Source organism: Terrapene carolina, unplaced genomic scaffold (genome assembly GCF_002925995.2).
Source record: "Terrapene carolina triunguis isolate 2854851 unplaced genomic scaffold, T_m_triunguis-2.0 Scaffold58, whole genome shotgun sequence".
In the NCBI taxonomy this organism is placed as follows: domain Eukaryota; kingdom Metazoa; phylum Chordata; order Testudines; family Emydidae; genus Terrapene; species Terrapene triunguis.
In genome coordinates this window covers 1,047,161-1,071,619 of record NW_020664409.1, presented here as the reverse complement: position 1 = coordinate 1,071,619, position 24,459 = coordinate 1,047,161, and the positions used below count along the sequence as shown (strand labels likewise).

The 24,459-nt window shown below is 39.2% G+C and overlaps 1 protein-coding gene across 1 annotated transcript in view; it reads right to left on the bottom strand.

The window, feature by feature from the left end:
- Positions 1 to 24,459, bottom strand: part of BMP6 (bone morphogenetic protein 6) — a 154,916-nt gene that overhangs the window by 20,466 nt on the left and 109,991 nt on the right. The window contains exon 2 of the mRNA XM_024206782.2: positions 14,604 to 14,796. Coding sequence (XP_024062550.1) covers positions 14,604 to 14,796 — 193 coding nt within the window. The remainder of the gene's footprint in view (positions 1 to 14,603; positions 14,797 to 24,459) is intronic.

Here is a 24,459-nt window from a genome sequence, read left to right as displayed (position 1 = left end):
AACTATTGAAGTATTATTCCACAGATGTTATAGGTGACACTAGTAGAAGCACCTATAGTTAAGGTAGCCTGATACTTACCACTATAAGGCCTGTTTTCAGCTGTTGTAACTTTATCAAAATAACAACTTGTGCTGACATTTTAATTTTCAGCAAAAAAAAAAAAAAAAAAAAATGGTTTAGCTGTTTCCAGGAACAAAATTAGGAGAAAATGTTTTCCTCATGTTAAAAAATGTTTCCAGTCATTTCATAGAGAAGCCCTAACACTTCATGCTTTGGAGCGAGGATTTGAAATTTGGCAGAGGCCTGCTCTAAGTAGGGATGTGCCTTTTGCTCTCCCTGTGAAAATTTACCAAAATTTGTCCATGCTCAGTAAAGACTCAGCCTTTAGCAGCTAAGTTCTCTGAAGAGTCCATCTGCACCAGTGATGCTTCATCTTCACATAGCTCCATGGCAATCTGACTGTTTGCATGCCATCCCCACAGAGCAACAGAGCATGCACCGGCATATGGCTACACGGCAGAGCAGAACTTTCCCTGCAATTGCTCCTCCTGTCAGTTGAAGGCCACTGTGGATCCAGGTCTCAAAACTACAAACAGCCTCTCCTGTGCTTTCAGGCTCCCCTGCTGGCATCCAGGCAGCATGGAGAAGAAAGTCTAACTGAAATGCAGAAGGGTGAGGAGTGAGACAGACTGAGAAAGGGACACGCTGGAGTGGTCAGGCTTGGAGAGGATGGGAACAGAAAAGGGTCTGTAACCACTACAGCACATTCCCCTCAAGAAACCAGTATTAAGCCCAGGATTCCCAAGTCTCAACATTCCTCTGCGGTCTGAAAATATCTGTGAAACCCACTGGCACAATGTGCATCTGTCTCATCATCCTCCTGTGGTCACAGACCCCCATAGAGAATAATAACCTACTACTACCACCAATTATTCTGTAAGCTCAAATGGCAGAGGTCTGTGTGGCAAATCTAAAGGTTCTAACCCTGCTGATAGCTCATAGGGTGAGGGGGGATAAATATGGTTCTCCATGAGTAATTTTCTACATTTTTGCAAAAGCAAACTGAAAAACCTCACCAATGTTAAGATTGTACAATCAAGCACTTGAAACTTAAGAAATGCCAAAAATAAGGTTGCCTGCGCAGCCTTAATTTTGTCCCCGTCTGTGTAAGCATGATGATTGCTCAGGAATTAATCAGGGTTGTGTAGCAAACGAGGCCGCTGTCCGTAAGCTCCTTGCCTCATTTACGGAAGAAGTTGGAAGGTGTGTAGTGAATGAGGCAGGGGATTGCAGGAAGAGAAAGGAAGGTCTGATGGTTAAGGCAGCTGAAAGCTGCCCTGGGGAACAGGATTCTATCCCTACCTCTGCCACAGAATAGTCACTGAAGCCAAATTTTTCACAGGTGGCCACTAAATATGTTTTCCTCATTCCCTGGGTGCCCAACTTTGTGGAAGCGCTGAACACTCACAGCTGCAATAGAAGTCAATTGAGCCCAGTTCTGAATATATGAAGTGCTGCAAAATGCTAAATACTCAGAAAAGTTAGGCCCTTAACCATCTCAAATTGGGCACCCAAAATTAGTGGACATGTTTTACTTTAATCTGTCGGTGCCTCAGTTCCTCATTTGTAAAATTGGGGTAGTGAAGATTGATTAAGGTTTGGTGAAACACTCAGATTCTATCATGAGGAGTGCTATAAAAAAAGCCCATGAGAAATATTAATTCGGTCTTTAGAGCAGGGCTTTGAATAGTGTGCCAGGAGTAAGGCCTTGGGCCACACATTGAACAATGAGGATAAAACAAAATATTCAATAGCTAGCCATTCAGTGAGCACTGTCCATCCTGTGCCGTGAATGAGGTGGGGTCCTGTGGAAAAAAGTAGTTTGTGACCATATTATTAAAAACTGTATCGTACTTTTTGCATTTAGGAGCAGCAGAAAGGTAGGAATGGATAGGGGACATGGACCAGGCAGAGAAGACTGGAGGGGAGCGAAAGAGAAAGACTGTTAGTGGAGAGTCAGAAACGGGCAAGAGGTGGTCTGAGCAAGCTACCTATGACCTGATAAGAAAGAATGTCTACAGCACAGACTCAAGACAGACAGAATCTGATGCTATCACTAATCCACGCACAAACTTCTCTTCATTTCAAGGATACTATGTAGTCTCCTGCATATGTAAAGAAAGAGGACTTTTGAATTCAGTATATAGAAGTGAAGTTCCAACACCATAATGAACCATTTCTTAACACTTAGTTAAATTGTCCCTAGTATTTTATATCCATAAACAGTTCTCGTTTTCTGCATTTACACTGTGCTCATCATCACTGTGATATCTGAGAACTTAATCAAGATTGTAATCATACTTAATACTCAAACTCCTGCAAGTAGTTAATTCAGTAATGTTTGTGCAGCCCGTTAAACACGTAAAACACTGTATAAGTGATAGGTTTGTATTATTATGGGGAAGTAAATAAATGGGGGGAACTGGGGCAGTGAGGTGAAGTGATTTTTCCCAAGACTACACTGCAAGCCGACTGGAGAGATGAGAGTCAGGAATTCCTCACTCAGTTAGGAGCTCATTCCTCTAGACCTCACTTTATGGGTCTGACTCAAAACCCACTGAAGTAAATGGGAGTGTTTCCATAGCCTCCAACTGACTTTGGATCAGGCCCTGCGAACAAAGGTCAAGACAACAATTGCAAGTGGCTGAAAGAATCACACAGTCTAAGGGAGAAGTATGATTTGTCTGTGTGAATCATAAATTCTGCCCTAACTCCAGTACTCTGGAAGCGAATCCATTTATAAATATCCAGATATAAATATCAACTATAGCTACTATTCTTAACACCAGAATCCTGGCCATGTAGTCAGGGCATTTATGGGAGGAATAGTTTGCATCTAATTATGGTGTTTCCCCCTGTAATTAAATATTTCGTTAGCTAAAATCTCAATAAACCTTTCAACAAAATGTCTGTGGGTGTTAATTCATTTTAATTATTTAACTAAACACTAATTAGCTTATATTTTAGTCAAGTGGTTAATCTTTGTTACTATAGTTAGTGAAATTGCCAGATTAAAATTATTTCTCTCTGTCCTGAGTACACATTATAACATGGAATTTTGCCACAGGAAAAACACCAGTGCTATAAAAAGCTGAATTTTACGAAGTATATATTGGAAAAAGGTTTTCTGTTTTCCCAACAGTCCTCTTTCTCCCTCCGCGTCCCGTCCCTCCCCCCACCCCCAACTAGGCAGAAGTTTTCCCAAGAAAGCAGTGAGAATAAATAGAGCTCTCACCTTCAAACGACTAAGTTAAAGGCCTCTTATTTTAATTACGGATGAGGAACAACATTTTTGGCTCAGCTTCAAAGCTCACAAGTACCCAGGTGTTTAAGGGATTGTTACGCATTGACAGACATTTACTGAGGCATTAGTTACTATAAGTCCCTAAAACTTTCTTCAGCTGAACATTTTTATTTACTTTTCTTCAAAGACAAGTTGACATAATAGTCTAGACTGCATAACGTCAACCTCAAAGGAGATTTTTGCACAGAAATATGAAGAGTTTTTACTGCTTTATTTTTAAAAATTTATATCCTTTCTTAATACTTTTTTGTATATCACACTCAATCTATAGTTTGCACTTCTTCAGATCTCCAGAAAAATTATTCTGGGTGTGATACTGCTGATTCATCATCAAGATCTTTTCTTCTGAACAACCAACATGAATAGAATGAAAAATTGTACCCACCATAAAATGTAGTCTTACAGAGTCAAGATTTTGAAGGTATAGCCTAGCACAACTGTAAATCAAATTCTTTCAGTAGGTTATTTTTAGTGTTGCCTAGATAAAAATCTTAAAGAGTTTGCTGACATGCAGGACATACTGTATAAATTGTGTGTAGAACATGATGCATGCAAAGTTATAACATGGAATATTAACAACTTTGCATTTTTAAAGCACCTTTATTCAACAGATCACAAAGCACCTCACAAAAGTTAGGAAATTGGAACTGGATCCTGCAAAGAGCTCTATCCAAGGGAACCCCTGTGCCTGTGAGAAACCAAAAGAAAGTCAATGGGCTCTGTGTGGGTGCAGGGTCTCTCGACATGGAACTCTTTGCAGGACCAGGACCTTAACCCTCATAACCCTTACAGGTAAGTATTATAGTATTATTTCCATTTTACAAATGGTTAAACTGTGAAAAAACATTGCCCAAACTCACATAAGTAGAGTCTGTCTCTCCTGACTCCTAGTCCAGTACTTTAATCACAAGACCAATATACTCTAAATAGACAATGTCTCATCTCAGAATTCAGTTGACTTTGCACCAATAGGGCTTTTCTTTGTCCTTAAAAAAGAGGGGGGGGGGAGCTAAAGAAGTTTCCTTTAGATTCTCGAGGAAAAGGTAATTAGCTACAGGACTGAACATTTATCTGCTAAATTCACCCCAGAACATTTTGATTTTTAAACCACTTTAAACACACATTCACACTCACCCACCCCTCCCACTCAGGAGTAAATATATGCACACTATATACAAATATGACCTTAGCTTGAGACAGATTGACGTTAGCTTTGCCATTTGTTTTGAACAAGCCAATTCCAATCCAGTTGGGGACAGTTATTTTCTAAACTATAAACACTGCTTGCAAATCAATTTTCCCTTTAGATTAGAAACTCAGATAGTATTTGTATAAATATCTTGTTGCAAAGAGAAAGACTTTACTACCACTAACTGACAGCTAAAAATAATGACAGTTTTAACCCTTAATGGAATAACGTTCTGTTGCAGGAGAACACACTATATAAATGGGAGAAGTGAAGGACATACCCAACCCCAATTTTTATCATGTGGGAGGAATCTTTCTACGCACATCAAGTTACCATATTTCATTCTTGATACGAATGAAATTGTTTAATAAATGTTGACCATTAAGGCACCATATCCTTCCTTTGATCTTCAGCTCAAGCCATTGCTTCTTTTTATTTTTTTAAATAGATTAGTTGTTTGGACAGTGTAGGAGGGTTCTGAGGTCTGTACTAACAGGATATTTACACTTGAAAAAATAATAATCATCCCAACCAAGGGTTGACATCTTTGATCAACCACAAATCCTCTCAGCCCTCCCACTCCTGACCCAACACTTTGCCGAGAGAAAGCAAGAACATTTCTGAGCAAAAAATATACATAACGGTCTGTTTCCAGAAATAAATCTGTTTCTTCCCTTCACTTTTTCATGTCTCCCTTAAATGAGTAACCCACTTCCAAATAGAGTTGAAACTCAAATTCCCTCTTCTGCTTCTACAAACTGTAAACAGGGTTGAATTCCTCTCTGTTCTGCCTCATAAAAGGTTGCATTACTACAGTCTGCCGTGTTTTGTGAAGTAGAATGTCTCTCCCATTTATAATGAAGCTGGTCACAAACACTTGGAAGTCAGTGAGACTTGTGTCCCCTACATTCTTGTGGTGCTTTTGACAATCTCTCTTATTTCGTGTATTTAAAAAATGAACACGCTGGTGCTGAAAGAACCCAGGGACAAAGAATAACCTCTCAGGACATGTCTACGCTCCAATCACGGGGTGTAATTGTAGCTTGAGTAGACCTACCTGAGCTAGCTTTAATCTAGCCAGCTTTGGTGACAGAGCTGTGAAGCCATGGCACCACAGACTTCAGAGCAGGCTAACCACCGAAGTCTTGAGTATTCTGGGCAGGCTTGTACAGACAGCACGGAAGCCCGTGCTGACGACGCTTCAATGCTACTGATATCTGAGCTAGCTAGAATCTAGATTATAGCTAGCTCAGGTGTGTCTACATGAGCTGCAGTCACATACTATGATTGCAGCATAGACATAACCTCAGTCTTGGAAAATTTAAAGGCTGAAAGGAAGCAGAAGCTGATGGATGTATTGTTTTATAAAATGTTTCATTTCCACCTCCTAACCTCAGACTAGCCTACAATTTGTTTCAAAATTTAGACTGCTACATTCAAAATAAGTCCAAAGTTACTTCAAATCTGTTTTACAAGACTGTTTTCTACACAATCACAAAATCTATATTAACCATTCAAAGGGGATGCTTAAGGTAGGTCAAATTTCTGGCCAAACTTAAGTTTAATTAATCTTTTCTCAATGTTCTGCTGACATCATCAGTGGTTTTTGTAATGAAAAAAAGTAGTCTGTAACAATGATTTGATTTTAATCTGAAATTCAACAACTAAGCACTGTTTTTAACCTTGAGTCAGTATAAAAATGTTTTCTTTTTTAAAAAGAGAATGTGCTTAGATCACACTGCCCTGATGCCTGCCTCAATGTCTCCAGGTGCCATGAGTATCATTTTTACTTTTTGATTGCTTTAAATAAAGGCAATGTGAAATCACTCCACAATGATTTTATGCTATTTTAAGAAGAACTGATATGACCATTCACTTCCTTTTTGTTGCTTTCTCAGTACATGCCCAAATACAGAATTATAGAGCATTCATCTACGAGAATTTCAGTGCAAGGTCTGTACATTGTAACATCTGTAAGCTTGTCATCAGCCACAATTGTCTACAATGGCAAAAATAGGACCCATTATTCAATAGCAGTACAGTTCCATCAATAGTAAACAACAGAAGCCATAGTACAGACAGGGCTCAAGAGTAGGGTATTTTTGTGTTTTTTTTTAAACCTCTATGTCATCTAACTCCACTCGGGAAGGGTTATTAGCACTGTTGTACGGTCCTAATAAGCAAAACCTCTATGAAGTCAGTCAGCGTTTTTTTTTTTTTTCCTTCTTAAGAAGAGCTGAATAAGAGTTTTTATTACTTCTGAACCAATGGACATCTGCCCCCCCACCGCCCCGAGTCCTGAGTGAACCTTTCTCCTTACCAAGTACCTTTCCTAAAAGACTTGTTCCTATCTCCAGAGTGTGTGTGTAGGGGGATTAAGGTTGCATCCAGTGGCTCATTCTTTTTCCTGGTAACTTCAGGGGCACCTTTTTGGGGTGATTCACTTATTTTTGTCCCCCTCCCAGGTCTCTTCCCTGCAGTTTCCCCTTTTCTCTTTCTTGAGACACTCAATCTTCTAATCTGTTTCATTCATAAACTGAGGCTTCATCTCCCCAAATTCATGTATTCATGGATTCTCCCCTCCCGGTACATTCATGACTTTTCTTGCTCAAAGACACGCAGAGCTTTTCACATTTCAGTGACTCGCTCAAATCCAGCCCAGATCAGTAATCACCAACAATTATCATCACTCAAAGGTGTTTCATCAGCCTATAGAAAGGAATTGTTCCTTTTCCTAGCAGATTTGTGTCTGCATCATAAAAGCCACTGTTAAACTGGCACCCTTGTTGGCAATCTCAAGAGCAAAGATCAATGACTGAATGGACATCTTATCTCAGATCTAAAGGTGAATCCTCTTGATCAGGGTTGAGGAATAATATCTGGCAGCAGAGCAGTGTGAAAAAGGTGCTGCTGCAGCTTCTTGTGCTGTATCTGTTTTAGATGGATAGATAACTGCAGTTTTGTCAATCCACCGCCTTGCACACAAGCACTAAAATTCATTTTTGTTCACCCCAAATCCAGCTAGAATTTCCCCATACTTCTCTTCAATTTAGCTGAGTTAAAGATTCATGGCTAGAATTCAGGATGTCTACAGACTCTTCTTCATTTAGTACAATGTCATCAAATGTCAGGAAATATCAGGTCCTTATTCAAGCCATTAGTCTAAAGGAAGTGTGACAACACAACCTTTTAAGTAAAAGGCAGCTGTTCTTTTTTGGCTTATAAGTCAGCTGCTGGAACTCAATGCAGGCCTTACAAACGTTTTGCTGGCTCCCTTTAAAAAAAAACTATTGCTTTTTGGCTTTTGAGCCATAAAACACTGTTCCCAATAGGCAAAGAAAACAATATATTCCAAATGAATCACTAAAGCAAAACTTTAGCCACAACTTCCGCAGATGTATTTTCATCACAAGGAAAAGAAAATAAGCGGACTGATGATCAAAGGATAAAAAGTTACTCAAAGCAAGTGTATTTCAAACTTCACGTAGGGCATCCAAAGAGACTTCAAGACAAGAGGATGGGATGTGTTTATGTGTGGACTTTCCTAGGTACAGATGTTGGCGAGCACCTGTAAACAAGTACCCAGTGTTTGCCTTTAAGAGAGGCAAGGGACAAGTGTACACTTACACTAACCTGGTCACACATTTGGGTCTGGCAACCACACCCTACAGTGTCAAAAATGTAAATAGAACCTAAAGTTGCAGAGTGGCCAGAAGTTTGCATTTCTTGCAAATCAGTATCTATTTTTAAAAAAATGAAAAAATCCACAACTACTTAAGCTAAGAGTAGAAGAAATAAAGTGTGCTCTCTAATGAGGCTGAGAATATATGGGCCTAATTTTTCCCTTGTCACCAGAAGCCCAATCTGTGTAGACAAGTCCTGGGCATGCATCCAAACTGCATGTTTCTTTAGCTAGAACTCTTTCTCCTCCCGCCCCCAACATAAACACATACACATTATATATAATGTGTATGTGTTTATGTTGGGGGCGGGGAGGAGAAAGAGTTCTAGCTAAAGAAACATGCAGTTTAGACAGATAGATAGATAGATAGATACCTCTACCCCGATATAATGCGACCTGATATAACACAAATTCGGATATAATGCGGTAAAGTAGCACTCCGGGGGGGCAGGGCTGCGCACTCAGGCGGATCAAAGCAAGTTCGATATAACGTAGTTTCAAGTATAACGCAGTAAGATTTTTTGGCTCCCAAGGACAGCATTATATCGGGGTAGAGGTGTGTGTGTGTATATATGTATATGTATATGTATATATATATATATATATATGTATATACATATACACACACACACACACACACACACACACAAATTCCTTAAGGGAACAGATGAGTAAGGGATTAGTAAAGAGCTATGGAGATCTGGGTCACCAGTTCAAATCTAGCCCATGTTAATAGTGACTGAAAATTGCTGTCTGTTTGGCCTAGATGAAACTTCTTTACGATTCTCAGTTCAGATTCTAGCATACACCTCACTACAGGCACCCTTGTCGGCAGTATCAACAGGAAAACACCACTGAATGGAGAGACTTGAATTACTTTCTTGATCACTCCAATTCCATGTTGAGGTGCTGCTGGCTGCAGGGTACCAGTTGTGTGACTAAACAGAGGGCTGCAGTAGCCAGGACTGTCAATCTTGCATGAGAACTAAATTCCCAATAAAAAGGTACATTTATCTCCCAAGTCAACAGTGCAACCTATGTTCAGGCACTGTGTTTATTAAGATATTATTTGAAATATAGATATGGCATGTCAATAACATCATATACAAAACTACTAATAACTACTTTGAAACAAAGACTTCACCAACCTCTAAGATATGGGAGTATTAATTGATAGGGCCATATCAGAGTCCCATTTCTCTTCACTAGTTTTTAAGTTATAATACTTTACTCAATTCACTCTACTATAATGTTACATACAAACAAAGGTTATCAATGCCCCGTAGTGGAAGGAATGTCAGACCTGCTGAAATATGCATTACTATGACTTGCTCTAGTGACTGGTGCACAGAAGCTATATTGAAGGCCTAAAACTACATTAGTTAACAGAGATTCTCCTTCAGCTCCCGTGATGGAAACATATATTTGTGGAAAAGTCCTGGGTTTTGGTCTTTAAGTCTGTGTGGTCACAATGAACAGAACAGCCTACATGTCCATGGAATTTCTACCATTGCTCCCCCCCACACACAGTCTTCCATATCAGCTCATATATACTTCTAGCTAGCAAACATGAGATTCCAGCAGACCACAACTTAGAAAACCCAACATTATTCCCTTCAAACATATCAAAATCCTCACTGACATTATGCATCCAATTATTTCACTCCTTTTCTACAAATGCCACTCCTCTCAGCTTCAATTAGTGAATGGTTGCTCGGTCTTCACAACATTTATTCACCTAAGGCATGGCCCCAAAAATGACATCAATGGAAAGTCTGAGAAAGAAACATCACAAAACACCACCACCTTGCAAACCATCACAAGGAAAAGAAAATATTTCCCTTTAATGCTGTAGTTTGCTGCATCTTCTCTTTCCTTTTATTATAGGAATAGCATCACTAGACAGTAAATTGCTTATGTGGCTCAGATTTACTTTGACATTTAACTGACCATTAATCTCATTTTTGTCTTGATGCTTCCCTGCCATGAATGTTATCCCTTAAATATAGCAAATTGTTTCATATTTCTTATAATTTTTGTGCCACAAGTTCTATCTTCCCTATCTTTGCCCTCCACATCTTATTTGACACCAGCGGCCTACCAGCTGTCACCATACTGGTTGCAAATTCTACGAAGTATCAACATGCAGCAAAGTCCAGGGCTTTCTCGTAGGCAGTAGATTGTCTATATCACTATATTTTGAATGTCCATTTGTCTATTAGATTCTAGTCATACAATAGTCAAAGCTTCATATAGACAGGAGAGCCTATGGCCTGATACAAAGCCCAATGAAGTTAATGGAAAGACTACTATTGATTTCAAAGGGCATTGCATCAGGCTCCTACTCAACAGTATTGTTCAACATATGTAATATATATATATATTATATATATATAGTATAGTCATATTTGAGGCCCCAAATAATAAGAATAAACTTATATAGCAGGAGACAAAAGCCCACAGGTAAGTCCAAAACATGGAGACCTAGGTGAAGGGTCAGAATCTGGGGCCAACATGGAGAATCACAGCAGGAGCAAAGGAGAGACAAGAGGAAATACAGACAGGAAATCTAATGATCATAGGTATCTGTATACTAAGGTAAGAAGTATAGGGAATAAACAGGAAGAATAAGAAATACTAGTGAATAATCACAATTACAGCCAACTAGTATCACAGAAACTTGGTGGGATAAGTCACATGACTGAAATATTGGTATAAAATGGTACAGCTTGTTCAGGAAGGACGGGAAGGGGAAAAAGTGAGGAGGTGTTGCCTTATATATCAAAGATATATACACTTGCAGTGTGGTTGAGATAGAAGTGGGAGGCGGACCTATTGAAAGTCTCCGGGTAAGAATAAAAGGGTTAAAAACAAAGGTGATACTATGGTAGGAGGTCCACTATAGATCACGTAAGCTGGAAGAAGAGGTGGATGAGTCTGTTTTTTTAAACAATTAAAAAAATCATCCAAAACACAGGACTTGATAGTGATGGGAGACTTCAACTACCCACACATCTTTTGGGAAAATAATACAACAAGGCACAGATTATCCAGGAAGTCCGTGGAATGTATTGGAGACAACTTTTTATTGAAGAAGGTGAAGAAAGCGACTAGAGGAGAGGCTGTTCTAGATTTGATTCTGACAAACAGGGAGGAACTAGTTGAGAATTTGAAGGTGGAAGGCAGCTTGGATGAAAATGATCATAAAATGATACGTTCATGATTCTACAGAATGGTAGCAGGGAAACAGCAGAATAAAGACAATGAACTTCAAGGCGGCAGATTTTAGCAAACTCAGAGAATTGGTAGGTAATATTTCATGGGAAGTAAGTCTAAGGGAAAAAAGAGTTCAGGAGAGTTGGCAGTTTTTTTTAAAAAAAGGAAATATTATAAAGGGCACAAAAGCAAACTATCTTAATGCATAGGAAAGATAGGAAGTATGGAAACTAGGACAAATTATGAAGGATGAATACAAAAAAGAACCCCACCCCACAAGCATGAGGGACAAAATTAGAAAGGCCAAGGCAAAAAATGAGATTAAACTAGCTAGGGACACACAGGATAACAAGAAAACATTTTTAAAATACACTAGAAGCAAGGAGAAGACCAAGAACAAGGTAGGCCCATTACTCAACGGAGGAGGAAAAGACAATAATAGAAAATGCAGCAATGGCCAAAGTCTTAAATGCCTTTTTAGTTACTGTTAACTTATTTAGTGAAAACTGTGATTGGATTATTAACATAGTGAACATCAGTATAAATGGGGTAGGATCTGAGGGTAAAATAGGTAAAGAACAAGTTAAGAATTACTTAGACAAGTTTAATGTCTTCAAGTTGGCAGGACCTGATGAAATACAACCTAGAATACTTAAGGAACTGGCTGAAGAGATCTCTGACCCATTAGTGATTATCTCTGAGAATTCGTGGAGGACAGGGAAGTTATCCGAGGACTGGAAAAAGGGCAAATATAGCACCTATCTATAAAAACAGGAATAAGGACAACCCAGCTTGTCAGCTTAACTTCGGTGCCCAGTAATATAATGGAGCAAATAATCAATTTGTAAGCATCTAGAAGAAAATAAGGTGATAAACAACAGTAAACATGGATTGTCAAGAACAAATCACGTCAAACCAACCTAATATTCTCCTCTGACAAGGGAGCAAACCTTATGAGTAGGGGAAGAAGCAGGTGATGTGATATATCTCAATTTTAGACAGTCTCAAAAGCCTTACTCTCATGAGCTTCTCATAAACAAACTAAAGTAATATAGCCTATAGAAACCAACTATAAGAGGGGTGCACAACTGTTTGGAAAACCGTACTCAGTAGTTATCATGGTTCACAATCGAGCTGGAAGGGCACATTGATTGGGGTCCCACAGGGATCTGTCCTGGGTCCAGTTCTATTAAATATCTTCATAAATGATTTGGATAATGGCACAGAGAGTACACTTATAAAGTTTGTGGATGATATCAAGCAGGGAGGGGTTGCAAGTACTTTGGACAACACGATTAGAATTCAAACTATTAGAAAAATAGTCTGAAATAAATAGGATGAAATTCAATAAGGACAAATGCAAAGTACTACAAATAGGCAGGAATAATCAACTGCACAAATATAAAATGGGAAATGACTGCCTAGAAAGGAGTACTGCTGAAAAGGATCTGGGGGTTACAGTGGATCACAAACTAAATATGAGTCAACAATGTAATAGTACTGCAAAAACAAGCGATCATCATTCTGGGATATATTAGCCAAAGTGTTGTAAGCAAGATACGAGAAGTAATTTTTCCACTCAGAACTGATAAGGCATGAACTGGAGTATTGTGTCTAGTTCTGGGCACTACACTTTTGGAAAAATATGGACAAATTGGAAAGTCCAGAGGCGAGCAACAAAAAAATGATTAAAGGTCTAGAAAACATGACCTAGAAGGAAAGATAGAAAAAATTGGGTTTGTTTAGTTTGGAGAAGAGAAGACTGACATAACAGGGGGACATAAAAGTCTTCAAGTAAATAAAAGGTTGTTATAAAGAGTAGGGTGATAAATTGTTCTCCTTAAACACTGAGGACAGGACAAGATGCAATGGGCTTAAATTGCAGCAAGGGAGATTTAGGATAGACATTAGGAAAAGCTTCCCAGCTGTACAGGTAGTTACGCACTAGAACAAATTACCTAGGGAGGTTGTGGTATCGCCGTCACTGGGGGGGTGGGGGAGGTGTTTAAGAACAAGTTACACAAATACCTGTCAGGGATGATCTAGGTCAGTGATACTCAGACTGAGGCTCAGGAGACACGAATGGCTCTTTAATGTTATTTAATTATTAACCAATCAAAGTTAGTAAAAGCATCCTAATTGGTCAATATGTTATTAACCAACTGTAGTTGATAAAATAATAATACTTGGTCAGTAATTTTGTTGTGAGAATTTAGATTAGATAGATAGATAGATGCTCGATTAGACAGTAAATGAAACAATGAATACACACTGCTGTGGCTCTTTTGGATAATGTTGATGGCTAATTTGGCTCCTGAACCACAGATGTCTGAGTATCACTGGTCTAGCTAATTCTTAGACCTGCCTCTGTGCATGGGGCTGGACTAGATGACCTACTGAGGTCCCTTCCAGTCCTACATTTCTATGATTCTGTGATTAGATTGTCAACTAACCTTTAACAGAGGGATTTCCTGGAGAAAATAACCTACATAGTTTCCCAAGTGCATTGAATTTGATCTTCCTGTAAAAGTAAAGCACTTTTTTTTTTTTTTAACCTATCAAGATATAAAGTTCAGCTCCTGTAATTCTGGGGCTGTCTTCTTCTCCTTCTCATTTTCCTTGGTGTAATTCACCTAAAGTCAATCAAGTTACTGTACTTCTGATTTACAAAGGTGCAACTCGGAGGAGAATCAGGACTACATTGCTTAGCAATGTTTCTGTAGCAGTTTTACTCTACATTTCCAGGATAGGCTCTATTACATATCCTTTTAGTATCTATTTGAAATGGAACATACCCATTTTAGTGTGCATGAATAATGTTAGCAATATAGAATCTTTAGTCTAAAATTACATGGCTTCATCCTAGATTCTTGTCTTACTTTAAGTCAACAAAGTTATACTCCCCAAATGATATTCTGGGCTAAGTTACTGTAGAGATTTTTCAGTCCATATCCATTTTATATTTTATGAAGTCTACTTCCCAATAAATGAAACCTGAACAGTAACAACCCCTATTAACCTGGGCAAAAAATATTCTACTAAGTGATTTCTGCACCTTCCGAATATTCCCACTTCCTTAAAAAAGGAGCCCTTCACCCCAGGCTTCACAGTTGCTGTGGTTAGTGAAAAAGAGTGACTGTCCTTTATGTACCTGTTCTGATGTTCTTGCAGGACTTGATAGATGCTGATAAGAAAGGTTTGATTTTTAAAACTCCCCATGACACAGTCCTTGTAGATTCGGAATTCCGCAGCAGTAACCGCCTCCCCCTCTGGGATCTGGGACAAGTTAAACTTGAACTCTTTGTGGTGTCGTTGGTGAGGTGTGAACTCCTTGTCATATTCAACTAAAACATTAAAAAACAAAACAGATTGTGACAAATTGAAATTAATAACAAGAGTTTTCTCACACATTCTGTCATCTCACAGCTCTTGACATCATTCATTAAGCCCCATCTTACCCTGTGAGAGAGGAAATTATTTATTTTCTCCATTCTGACGATGGGGCTATTGAAGCATAGAGAGGGACAGATAAAATTAAGTGAGCTGCACAAGCCCAGTAAGTCAGTGGCTGACCCAGAAACACAACCCAGATCTCCTGAGTCCCAGGTTTATGCTTTAAGCTTCCAATCAAAATAAAATAATATTTGTATGACATTATGTCCAGGGTTAAAGTTAACCAAAAACACCCAGTTCCTCTTCCCTTTGTGGAAGCTTGCTTTAGCATGAGAACTGCAAGCCAGTGGCCTCGGTTTTGGTTAGGTGTCTCTGGTTCCTCCTGCAGCACTGACATTCATAAATAGGTACAAGATATGTACGGAAAGTGAGACCCAAATCAGGCCACCTGCATTTATTCAAAGAGGTTTGCACCTTAGGATTTGCATTTTCTTCCCCAGAGGTTTTTCCTTTAATTTCTCTTCCCTTGTATACCTTCATTGTGCCTTGTTTGGGTTTTAACTTAATCCATTGTCATTTTGTCTTTGTTCCCTGGATTTTAATTTTATAATAATTTGTTTTAAAATGTTTATAAACTACAAAGACTTTAAAAAAAAACAGTAAAGGTGCTCTCACCAATGGAGCTGAAACAGGAATTGTGTCAGTAATAAATAAGTCAACATTATGTTATCAATGTGAACATGTAACTATGGATCAGTGGTGAAAGGAGGATTTTCCTTTTAAATCAGCCTGATGCTTTTTCCCTTTAACTTGTCAACTTGCTCCTGCTCAAGAAGAAAGACCATACCTTTCCCACCACCCCATCTTCCATCATCTTCAGATTACTTCCTATCTACATAGAAATTTATATGGCCTTTACAACAACATTTGAGTGCCTCAAAATGTTCATGAAATTATCCTCACATCATCCTACAGGGTAAGGAGAGATACCCATTTTATAGATGGGAAGCTGAGGCGGAGAAGATTAAGTGACTTGTCGAAGGACACAGGAAATCTGTGGCAGAGTAGGGAATTGGGCCCAGGTCTCCTGTGTCCCAGTCTAGTGACTTATCCTCAATCTTGCTGAGAAAAGAAAAGCCACCTCGCTGTTCTCAATACACACACTTCATGGATAGACATTCCTCAACCTTTCATTTCTGACTATTTACCCCCCACCCCCAACTCCAATCTTGGCTTCCTCTCTGTCCTCTCCCTATTACTTATCTGCAGTTGGAAGCTGTTCTTTCATTTGTGATGCCTCATCTAGCTGGAACTCTATTGCGGTTCCCTTCAAGACACTTAGTCATTTCCTTCTCTTTGAAGCTTCCCTGGAAATCTTTTCACCTACAACTAACTGCACAGCGCACTTTGTAGTACTATGCCCTAAGGATGCTTTATAAAAGTTACGGTATAAATAGGTGAATTTACAAATTGTGGTCACAGATAAAGGACTATTAATTTTGGCACCTCTACATCACTAAATATTGGCTTGATTAGTTTAGAATTTACGCAAATGAGAGTACAGGCTATTGAGTCTAAGACAATGGTTTTCAACCATTTTACATTTGCAGACCCCTGACAATTTTCAAATGAAGGTGTGGATCCCTTTGGAAATCTTAAGACAGTTTGTGGACCACCCAGGGGTCCACGGGCAACAGGTTGAAAACCACTGGTCTAAGAGCTTCCAGAAAGAGGGCTGGGTTGCCCATTGTTTTCCTTCACCGATTGTACAAGTAGTGGTATCATTCCCTTCTAATGCTTCAGAATACATTTGTTCAATGACTGTATCCTTCTGGTCTTCTTTATTGGCAGGTGTTGCTTTTAACCAAAGGTTTCATTACACTATAGATAGGAATTTTTATTTGAGATTGCAATCGCTGTATCATACTGATGGTCCATGTTGCCACTAAAGCATCCCATCTAAAATCAGCTTTCAAGGTGGAATGATATAAGAGATTGATATACACCAGTAGTAGTAGGACTTTATTTATTTGTATGTACTCTGTAAAAGGGGCTGGAATATCTGGTTATTTCTAAGAACATTGCATCTATTTTCATCCCCTGAAGAAAGTGGAACGGAGCATACTTTTATAAACACTATGTTGGCATATTTCATAAGCATAGAAGAGTCCAAACAAGAAAAAGGAGGGGGTTAAGATTAAAGAGACAGAGACCAAGATCTGAACATCTGCTACAAGATGTGCAGCTGTATATAGTGACTGGTGATGGAGTGGCCTGAATCAGCTATTGGGGGGATCGGAGGGGGAAGAATGAAACAATAATTCTTGCCTGGGAACTTATTAGACCTGCATGTCTCATTTAGCATGTAGCTTCTATACTTCTACATGTTTCCAGATTCTGCCAGTGCAACAGATCTGAGCTCTGCTCCCCACTCTGTCTACTACACTTGCCACATAATGTGGGACTGAATCAACATTGTGCTAAACAAAGCAGCATGGGGGAAAAAAACTACATAGAAAGTTCCTTTTTCCAAGATTTGTTGCAAAAGATGAGGTTGGACGAGCAAAGGTAGATGGAGAAAAGAATGGAACGGAAATATGAAGAAGGAATGGGGAGAAAACTAACAGGACAAGGAAGAGCCCCAGGAAAGGGTGCTGGGGAAAACGAGAGAGAACAGGAGAACAAGAAGGAGACAGTAAGATGTAAATCAGAAAAGGAGAGAGACAGACAAGAAACAAATGAAGGAAACATTCCATGTCTCTTGCCAGTCACAGACAGGAAGCCCTGCCTCAAGGTCTGACTCAGCATCAGTAAGCGTAGGAGCAAAAGGAAAGTGCTGTCCCACCCTACACGTGGTAGGAACACACCAAATATGAAGGGGGTCAGTTTTTTCCCATTAAAATGTATCCAGATTTCAATTTGAAGAAGTGGTGTGGTATTGAAGTACCTCCTCCCCACCTCTGGTCCAAAATGTGCACTTAAAAGGGATACAGTCAACGTGAAATCTAGTCAGTTTTTAAAAGAGTACAAAGTAATTTCAAGTGCAATACATGCCCCGAGTTCCCATCTCAATTTTTATGATCTGACAAGCACATTTTTACAATGTTTTTGTCTATCACTGTCATGGTGCGAAAGACCCACACAAACAGGGAAAGCTGTCAAAAATTACTACAGGGGAAATGATTAAACTGACTGTACTCAAAGTGCTGTCAGAGTAAAGTAATTGAAACAAAGGGAAAAAAAACTTTTGTTCTCCAATCTCTTTCAGCTACAGTAATCATAGACGTTAGTCATTACAGCAGCAGTACAACAAATTCAGAAAGAAGCGTTATTTTTAAGTTGATTTTGTCCCTCTAAAATGAGTCCAGAAAGTATCCCTACAATGTCACAGGACTGGGGAAAAAATTAAATCAAGCTTGTATGAAACTAGCATAAAAGTTTAACTGTTTAGTTGGAAAGTTTTTCTCAAATTTCCCATAATATAGTGCAGCATGATGTTTCTCCTTGTACGGGTGGGTTTGGTGGGATATTTAAATTGTATATATTCATTACTGTCATGCCATCAAGTTAAGCATCAGTTGTTTTCATTCTACAGGAAAGCTTTAAACATAAAATCCCAACAGCTGTTTGCAGTGGGGCTTTTTACCATGATTTAGAAACAGTTCAATTTAACTAAGAACTCATGTTGTAAAACCCACATTAAACACCTAAAGGCAAGGTTCTAGCTGCTGGTTATTACACTGCATCAGGTGACCCATTATTCAAAGAGCAAACAGTGCACACCAAAATACCAACAAGCAGTCAGAAGGAAAAAAACGTCTTATGCTGCTTTCCAATCTTTTTTCAATGTGAATTTGTTCAGGCTGGTCTGATCAGTAGTTTGTGAAAGTCCAAACTTCTAACCTAAGGCTTCTGTATGTATCTGAGCTTTATAAACTGATGGCAGAACCAAAAATAAGGGAATCTTAACAGTCAACAGGTTGAAAATGAGCTTCACATTGCTGGTAATCTTCAGGCTCTGAGTCTAGCCAATGCTAGCAGAGAAGAACAGCAGAAGATACTCAGGACTATGACAAAAATTACAGCCTTATACAAAAGTTATCCTCTAAGTCACAATATATTATTCTATTTTTCTAATTTATTATGGAGTTTCTTAGGTACAGTACTGACCTGTAGTATCACAAATAGAAATGGGACTGAGCTGTGAAGTTTGGGAGTGTTTGCATTTGGGATTTTGGTTTGGGCTAATTTCTGGACATGACTATTGTTACAAGAAATGTCTGTCTGTCTGTCTGTATGTGTATATATATATATATATATAGTGTTATATATATATATATTAGTTAATAGAGAAGATGCCAGTAGCATGTTACATCAGCTCTTAGCAAATAGTTAAATTGCTGTATGAATACAACACTATGAATAAATATTTAAAAGTCAGGAAATTCAAAGTTAGGCTTTTTGTGGATTTGAATTTTGTGCATTTTAATTCTAAACCAATGTTGCAATAGCTATTTTTGCACAGAATTTCCATGATTTAAAAATAACTTACCACTTGTAACACACTTCCTAATTTTAAAGCACTATATAAGAAAGCTAATTAAATAAGAAAGAACAATCACACAATTAAAGAATCTAACCAAATATATTTAAGTGATTGTACCATTATACTTTCATTTGAATGTCTCACATGTATCTTGCAGTGTAGTAGCCGTGTCAGTCCCAGAATACTAGAGACACACGGTGGGTGGCTCTGTGTGGCTCGAAAGCTTGTCTCTCTGACCAACAAAAGTTGGTCCAATAAAAGATATTACCTCACTCAGCTTGCTTCTCACACCTGTCTTGGAAGACAGTGAAGCGAAGAATAGTGACAGTCATTAAAATAAATTCTCCTTGGGTAACTGATTTTCAAGTGCTTCGCTATTTCTCCATAAAATCATTTCAAACATAACCAAGGCATTAGCCTGTATTGAGTAGAGTTGCCAGCCCTCACTATTTTATTGTAAGTCTTGCCATATTTGGCAGGGTTGGTTTTTTTTTTTTTTTTTTTTTTTTTTTTTTTTTAAGTCCCAGCTCCCAGAGTCAGGTGATTATGTGACAGACAGCTCTTTTAAAATTAGTTTCTAGCCCTTGTGGTTGCAAAGAAAAGCATGAAGACATGAACTTGAGTGTACCTACAAACTCAGAATTCAGAAGGCAAAACAAAAAAGGAATCTAAAAACAGTAATATATTTTAAAAGTCATGATTTTTAGGCCAATGTCATGACTTTTGGGGGCCTAGACTCGTGATTTTTGAACACTTGGAGTTGGCAATACTATATTCATTATATCCAAAGCCTGAAATCTGAAGTTTAAAAAAAATTGCATCCTGACAACCTTAAAGAAATACTTACTCGTGTATGTAAAAATCACACTTTCATCTTTAATAAATATGAATTATTAAAATTAAATTTAATAAACCATAATTCCAAAGCAAGTTTCACTTTTTGTATGGCTACAAACATAAGGAATCTCAGCTCCAAACGGTTCCCCCTTTCCTCTCACCCCCCAAAATTACAAAGCCCCTGAAAATAGAGGCCACTTAGAGTCCCTCTTCTGCCACAACTATAGTAATACTACTAAATTGAAGGGCCAACTCTGCACTTCATTAAAGAAGTTTTATGCACTAAAATCAGTGGGGTGACACTGATGTAAAACTGTCATTATGATCAGGCCCTTAATATTTTAGCATCAGTATGCCTCAGGAAACACACAAACTATGTGGCTAACACTGTTGGAACCATACAACCACCTCTGACACCTATGCAATAATGGGTTCGCACAGGATAAAACTAATTGGAGCTTAAGAAAAAACTTGTTAGATTTTGTACAAGATGGAATAGAATCCACCTTACTCAGCCATGGTTATATAAGAAGATGTAACAATGCATAAAAAAACCCAGTCTGTTGAGTAAAGAGATGCTATTTTTAACATAAGCATAGCGCAGAATAGGACAAAAAATCAAAGGGGTTTTACCTCCATTTTCCATTTGCTTCCAAAGAAGCAACTTTGTGAACATCTACATGAGAACTTGCATTGAAGTGTTAAAATCTACTAACTGGACAAGCATGTGTAAATGACAGAAAAGTAGCATGCATACAAGTAGAGGTTACTTAGAACATATGACTCAAACATTTACATTTACTTCTTTTTGTTGATTTTCATGCCATATTTAAAAAAAATATTTAGGTTTAATTAGGAGCTCGCTTAGAAATTGGTTTAAGGTCAGAAGGACCCACTAGTTCATCCAGTCTGACCTCCTGTATATGACAGGTTACCAATATCACTGTGACGTTGCACCCCATAATGCTTTATAGAAATATGCTTATGAGTGTAAATATGACATAACTGGAATATGTTTTATACTATATATGCCATGTAACATATCTTTGCAAAGGTTATGTTCTTCTGCATGTATTCATCCTATTTGTATGCATGTATCATTTTTATATCTGAAGTTATGAACATTGGCTCTATGCTTGTATTTAAAGTGTTTACTGTAGAAAGAACCTAAGGCAGATTTGGTCAACATAGCGTGAAGGGGTTATTCAAGTAATTGGGAGTACTTGGTTAACAACGGACCTTGATAGACGCCAATCCACATCTGAGCTTTCCTGGGAACGTCCTGTAGAAAACTGAGTCATTCATGGACATGTGACTTGCCCATGTGACTCCAAAACTCCATTTTGTAGCTGGATTCTACACAGGGGGAGAGGGGGGTTTCCACCTACAAGAGAGAAACTATATAAACCCCTGGTTACCCCTCCATTTTGTCTTCAGCTGGCTCAAGAGATAGCCTCTCCACCCCAAAGAGATGCCGGAAAGAAACTGGAACAAAGGACTGTAACTACAGGAGTGTGAATGATTGCTGGACCCAGACTAGAAGGAGGTCGGTCTGTGAAAAAAGCCTATTGAAACATCTCTGAGGGTGAGATTTACCTGTATTCAGTTTTCTGACTGTATTAGGCTTAGACTTGCATGTTTTATTTTATTTTGCTTGGTAATTCACTTTGTTCTGTCTGTTATTACTTGGAATCACTTAAATCCTACTTTTGTATTTAATAAAATCACTTTTTACTTGTTAATTAACCCAGAGTATGTATTAATACCTGGGGGGGGAGGGCAAACAGCTGTGCATATCTCTCTATCACTGTTATAGAGGGCCAACAATTTATTAGTTTACCTGTATAAGCTTTATACAGGGTAAAATGGATTTATTTGGTGTTTGGACCCCATTGGGAGTTGGGTATCTGAGTGCTGGAGACAGGAGCACTTCTTAAGCTGTTTTCAGTTAAGCCTAAAGCTTGTGAGGGATGTGTTTCAGACCTGGATCTGTGTTTGCAGCAGGAAAGCGTGTCTGGCTCAAACCAGGCAAGGGACTGAAGTCCCAAGCTGGCAGGGAAAACAGGCTCAGAGGTAGTCTACGCACATCAGGTGGCAATTCCCAAGGGGGTTTCTGTGATCCAAACCGTCACAACCACCCACACACTAAACCCAACAACTGAAGAGAGACCAAACTATTACAGCCCACAGGAGACTAGACTATTATGTACCTCAGCCAAAGAACAAGAAGGATCGAGGCACAAGGTCACTGCCAGTGTGACCTGGGGGAAAATTTCTTCCCCGCTCCATATAAGGTGATCAGCTAGACCATGAGCATGTAAGCAGGAGCAAGCCAGCCACGCACTTTAGAGAGAATGCTAGGTGCCCTCAGAGCCCTGGCCCACCATGTCCAATGTCCTACATCTCCAGCCATGGGCATCTGTGATGCTTCAGAGAAAGGAGGTTACAAAACCCTCCCAGAATACACTGACAGTGGCCGACTGAAACCCTGAAGCATGAACTTTAGGAACACAAGACAAACTGGAAGTGAGCCTCATGGCTATTAAGCCCTTCCTTCTACCATCACAAGCAAGCCTGTCATACAAATGCACTCATAAATATATCCATCTCTTTCTTAAAACTAATTAAGCGGTTTGCCCCCACAACTCCTACTGGAAGGCTGTTCCAGGATCTCACCTCTCTAATGGTAAGAAACCTTCCTCTAATTCCAAGACTGAATTTGTTCATGGCCAGTTTATATCCATTTGGTCTTGTGCCAACATTGTCCTTTATCTTAAATAGCTCTTCATCCTCCTTGGTATTTACCTCCCTAATGTATTTCTAGAGAGCAATCATATCCTCTCTCAGTCTTCCTTCTGCCAGACTAAACAAGTCAAGCTCTTCCAGTCTCCTCTCATAAAGACAGGACCCCTCTGTGACATTATCTGATAAAATATGACCATGTAGATCATTGTTGCTACCACTGTTCTATAATTGCAACAAATCTTGTACAAAGTATGTCAAGTAAGGTGTCTATGGAAAGGTTATGATTTGCTGGATATGACTATGCTATTTGTATGCACGTATCATTTTTGTATCTGAAGTTACGAATATTAACTATGTACCTCTGCATCACACTGTTGACTCATAGTGGACCACAAGCTAAATATGAGTCAATAGTGTGATGCTGTTGCAAAAAAAAACAAACAGGATTCTGGGATGTATTAACAGGTGTGTTGTGAGCAAGACACAAGAAGTCATTCTTCCACTCTACTCTGCGCTGGTTAGGCCTCAACTGGAGTATTGTGTCCAGTTCTGGGCACCGCATTTCAAGAAAGATGTGGAGAAATTGGAGAGGGTCCAGAGAAGAGCAACAAGAATGATTAAAGGTCTTGAGAACATTACCTATGAAGGAAGGCTGAAAGAATTGGGTTTGTTTAGTTTGGAAAAGAGAAGACTGAGAGGGGACATGATAGCAGTTTTCAGGTATCTAAATGGGTGTCATAAGGAGGAGGGAGAAAACTTGTTCACCTTTGCCTCTAAGGATAGAACAAGAAGCAATGGGCTTAAACTGCAGCAAGGAGGGTTTAGGTTGGACATTAGGAAAAAGTTCTTAACTGTCAGGGTGGTTAAACACTGGAATAAACTGCCTAGGGAGGTTGTGGAATCTCTATCTCTGGAGATATTTAAGAGTAGGTTAGATAAATGTCTATCAGGGATGGTCTAGACCAGGGGTCGACAACCTTTCAGAAGTGGTGTGCCAAGTCTTCATTTATTCACTCTAATTTAAGGTTTCGCGCGTAAGTAATACATTTTAACGTTTTTAGAAGGTCTCTTTCTATAAGTCTATATTATATAACTAAACTATTGTATGTAAAGTAAACAAGGTTTTCAAAATGTTTAAGAACCGTCATTTAAAATTAAATTAAAATGCTGATCTTACGCCACCAGCCTGCTCAGCTTGCTGCCAGCCTGGGGTTCTGTTCACCTAGGCTGGCAGAGGGCTGATCAAGGCCTGCGGCTGGGACCCTAAACCTGGGGGAGGGGGTGTTTCAGGGGTCAGGGCAGAAGGCTGGGGTGTGTGTGGCAGGGGTTCAGAGATCAGGACAGAGGGCTGGGGGCTGTGGGGGGGTGCAGGGCAGAAGGCTGGGTGTGTGTTGGGGTGTGGGGGGTTCAGGGCAGAGGGCTTGGGGGTGTGGGGGGTGCAGGGCAGAGGGATGGGGCTGTGGGGGTGCAGGGCAGAAGGCTGGGT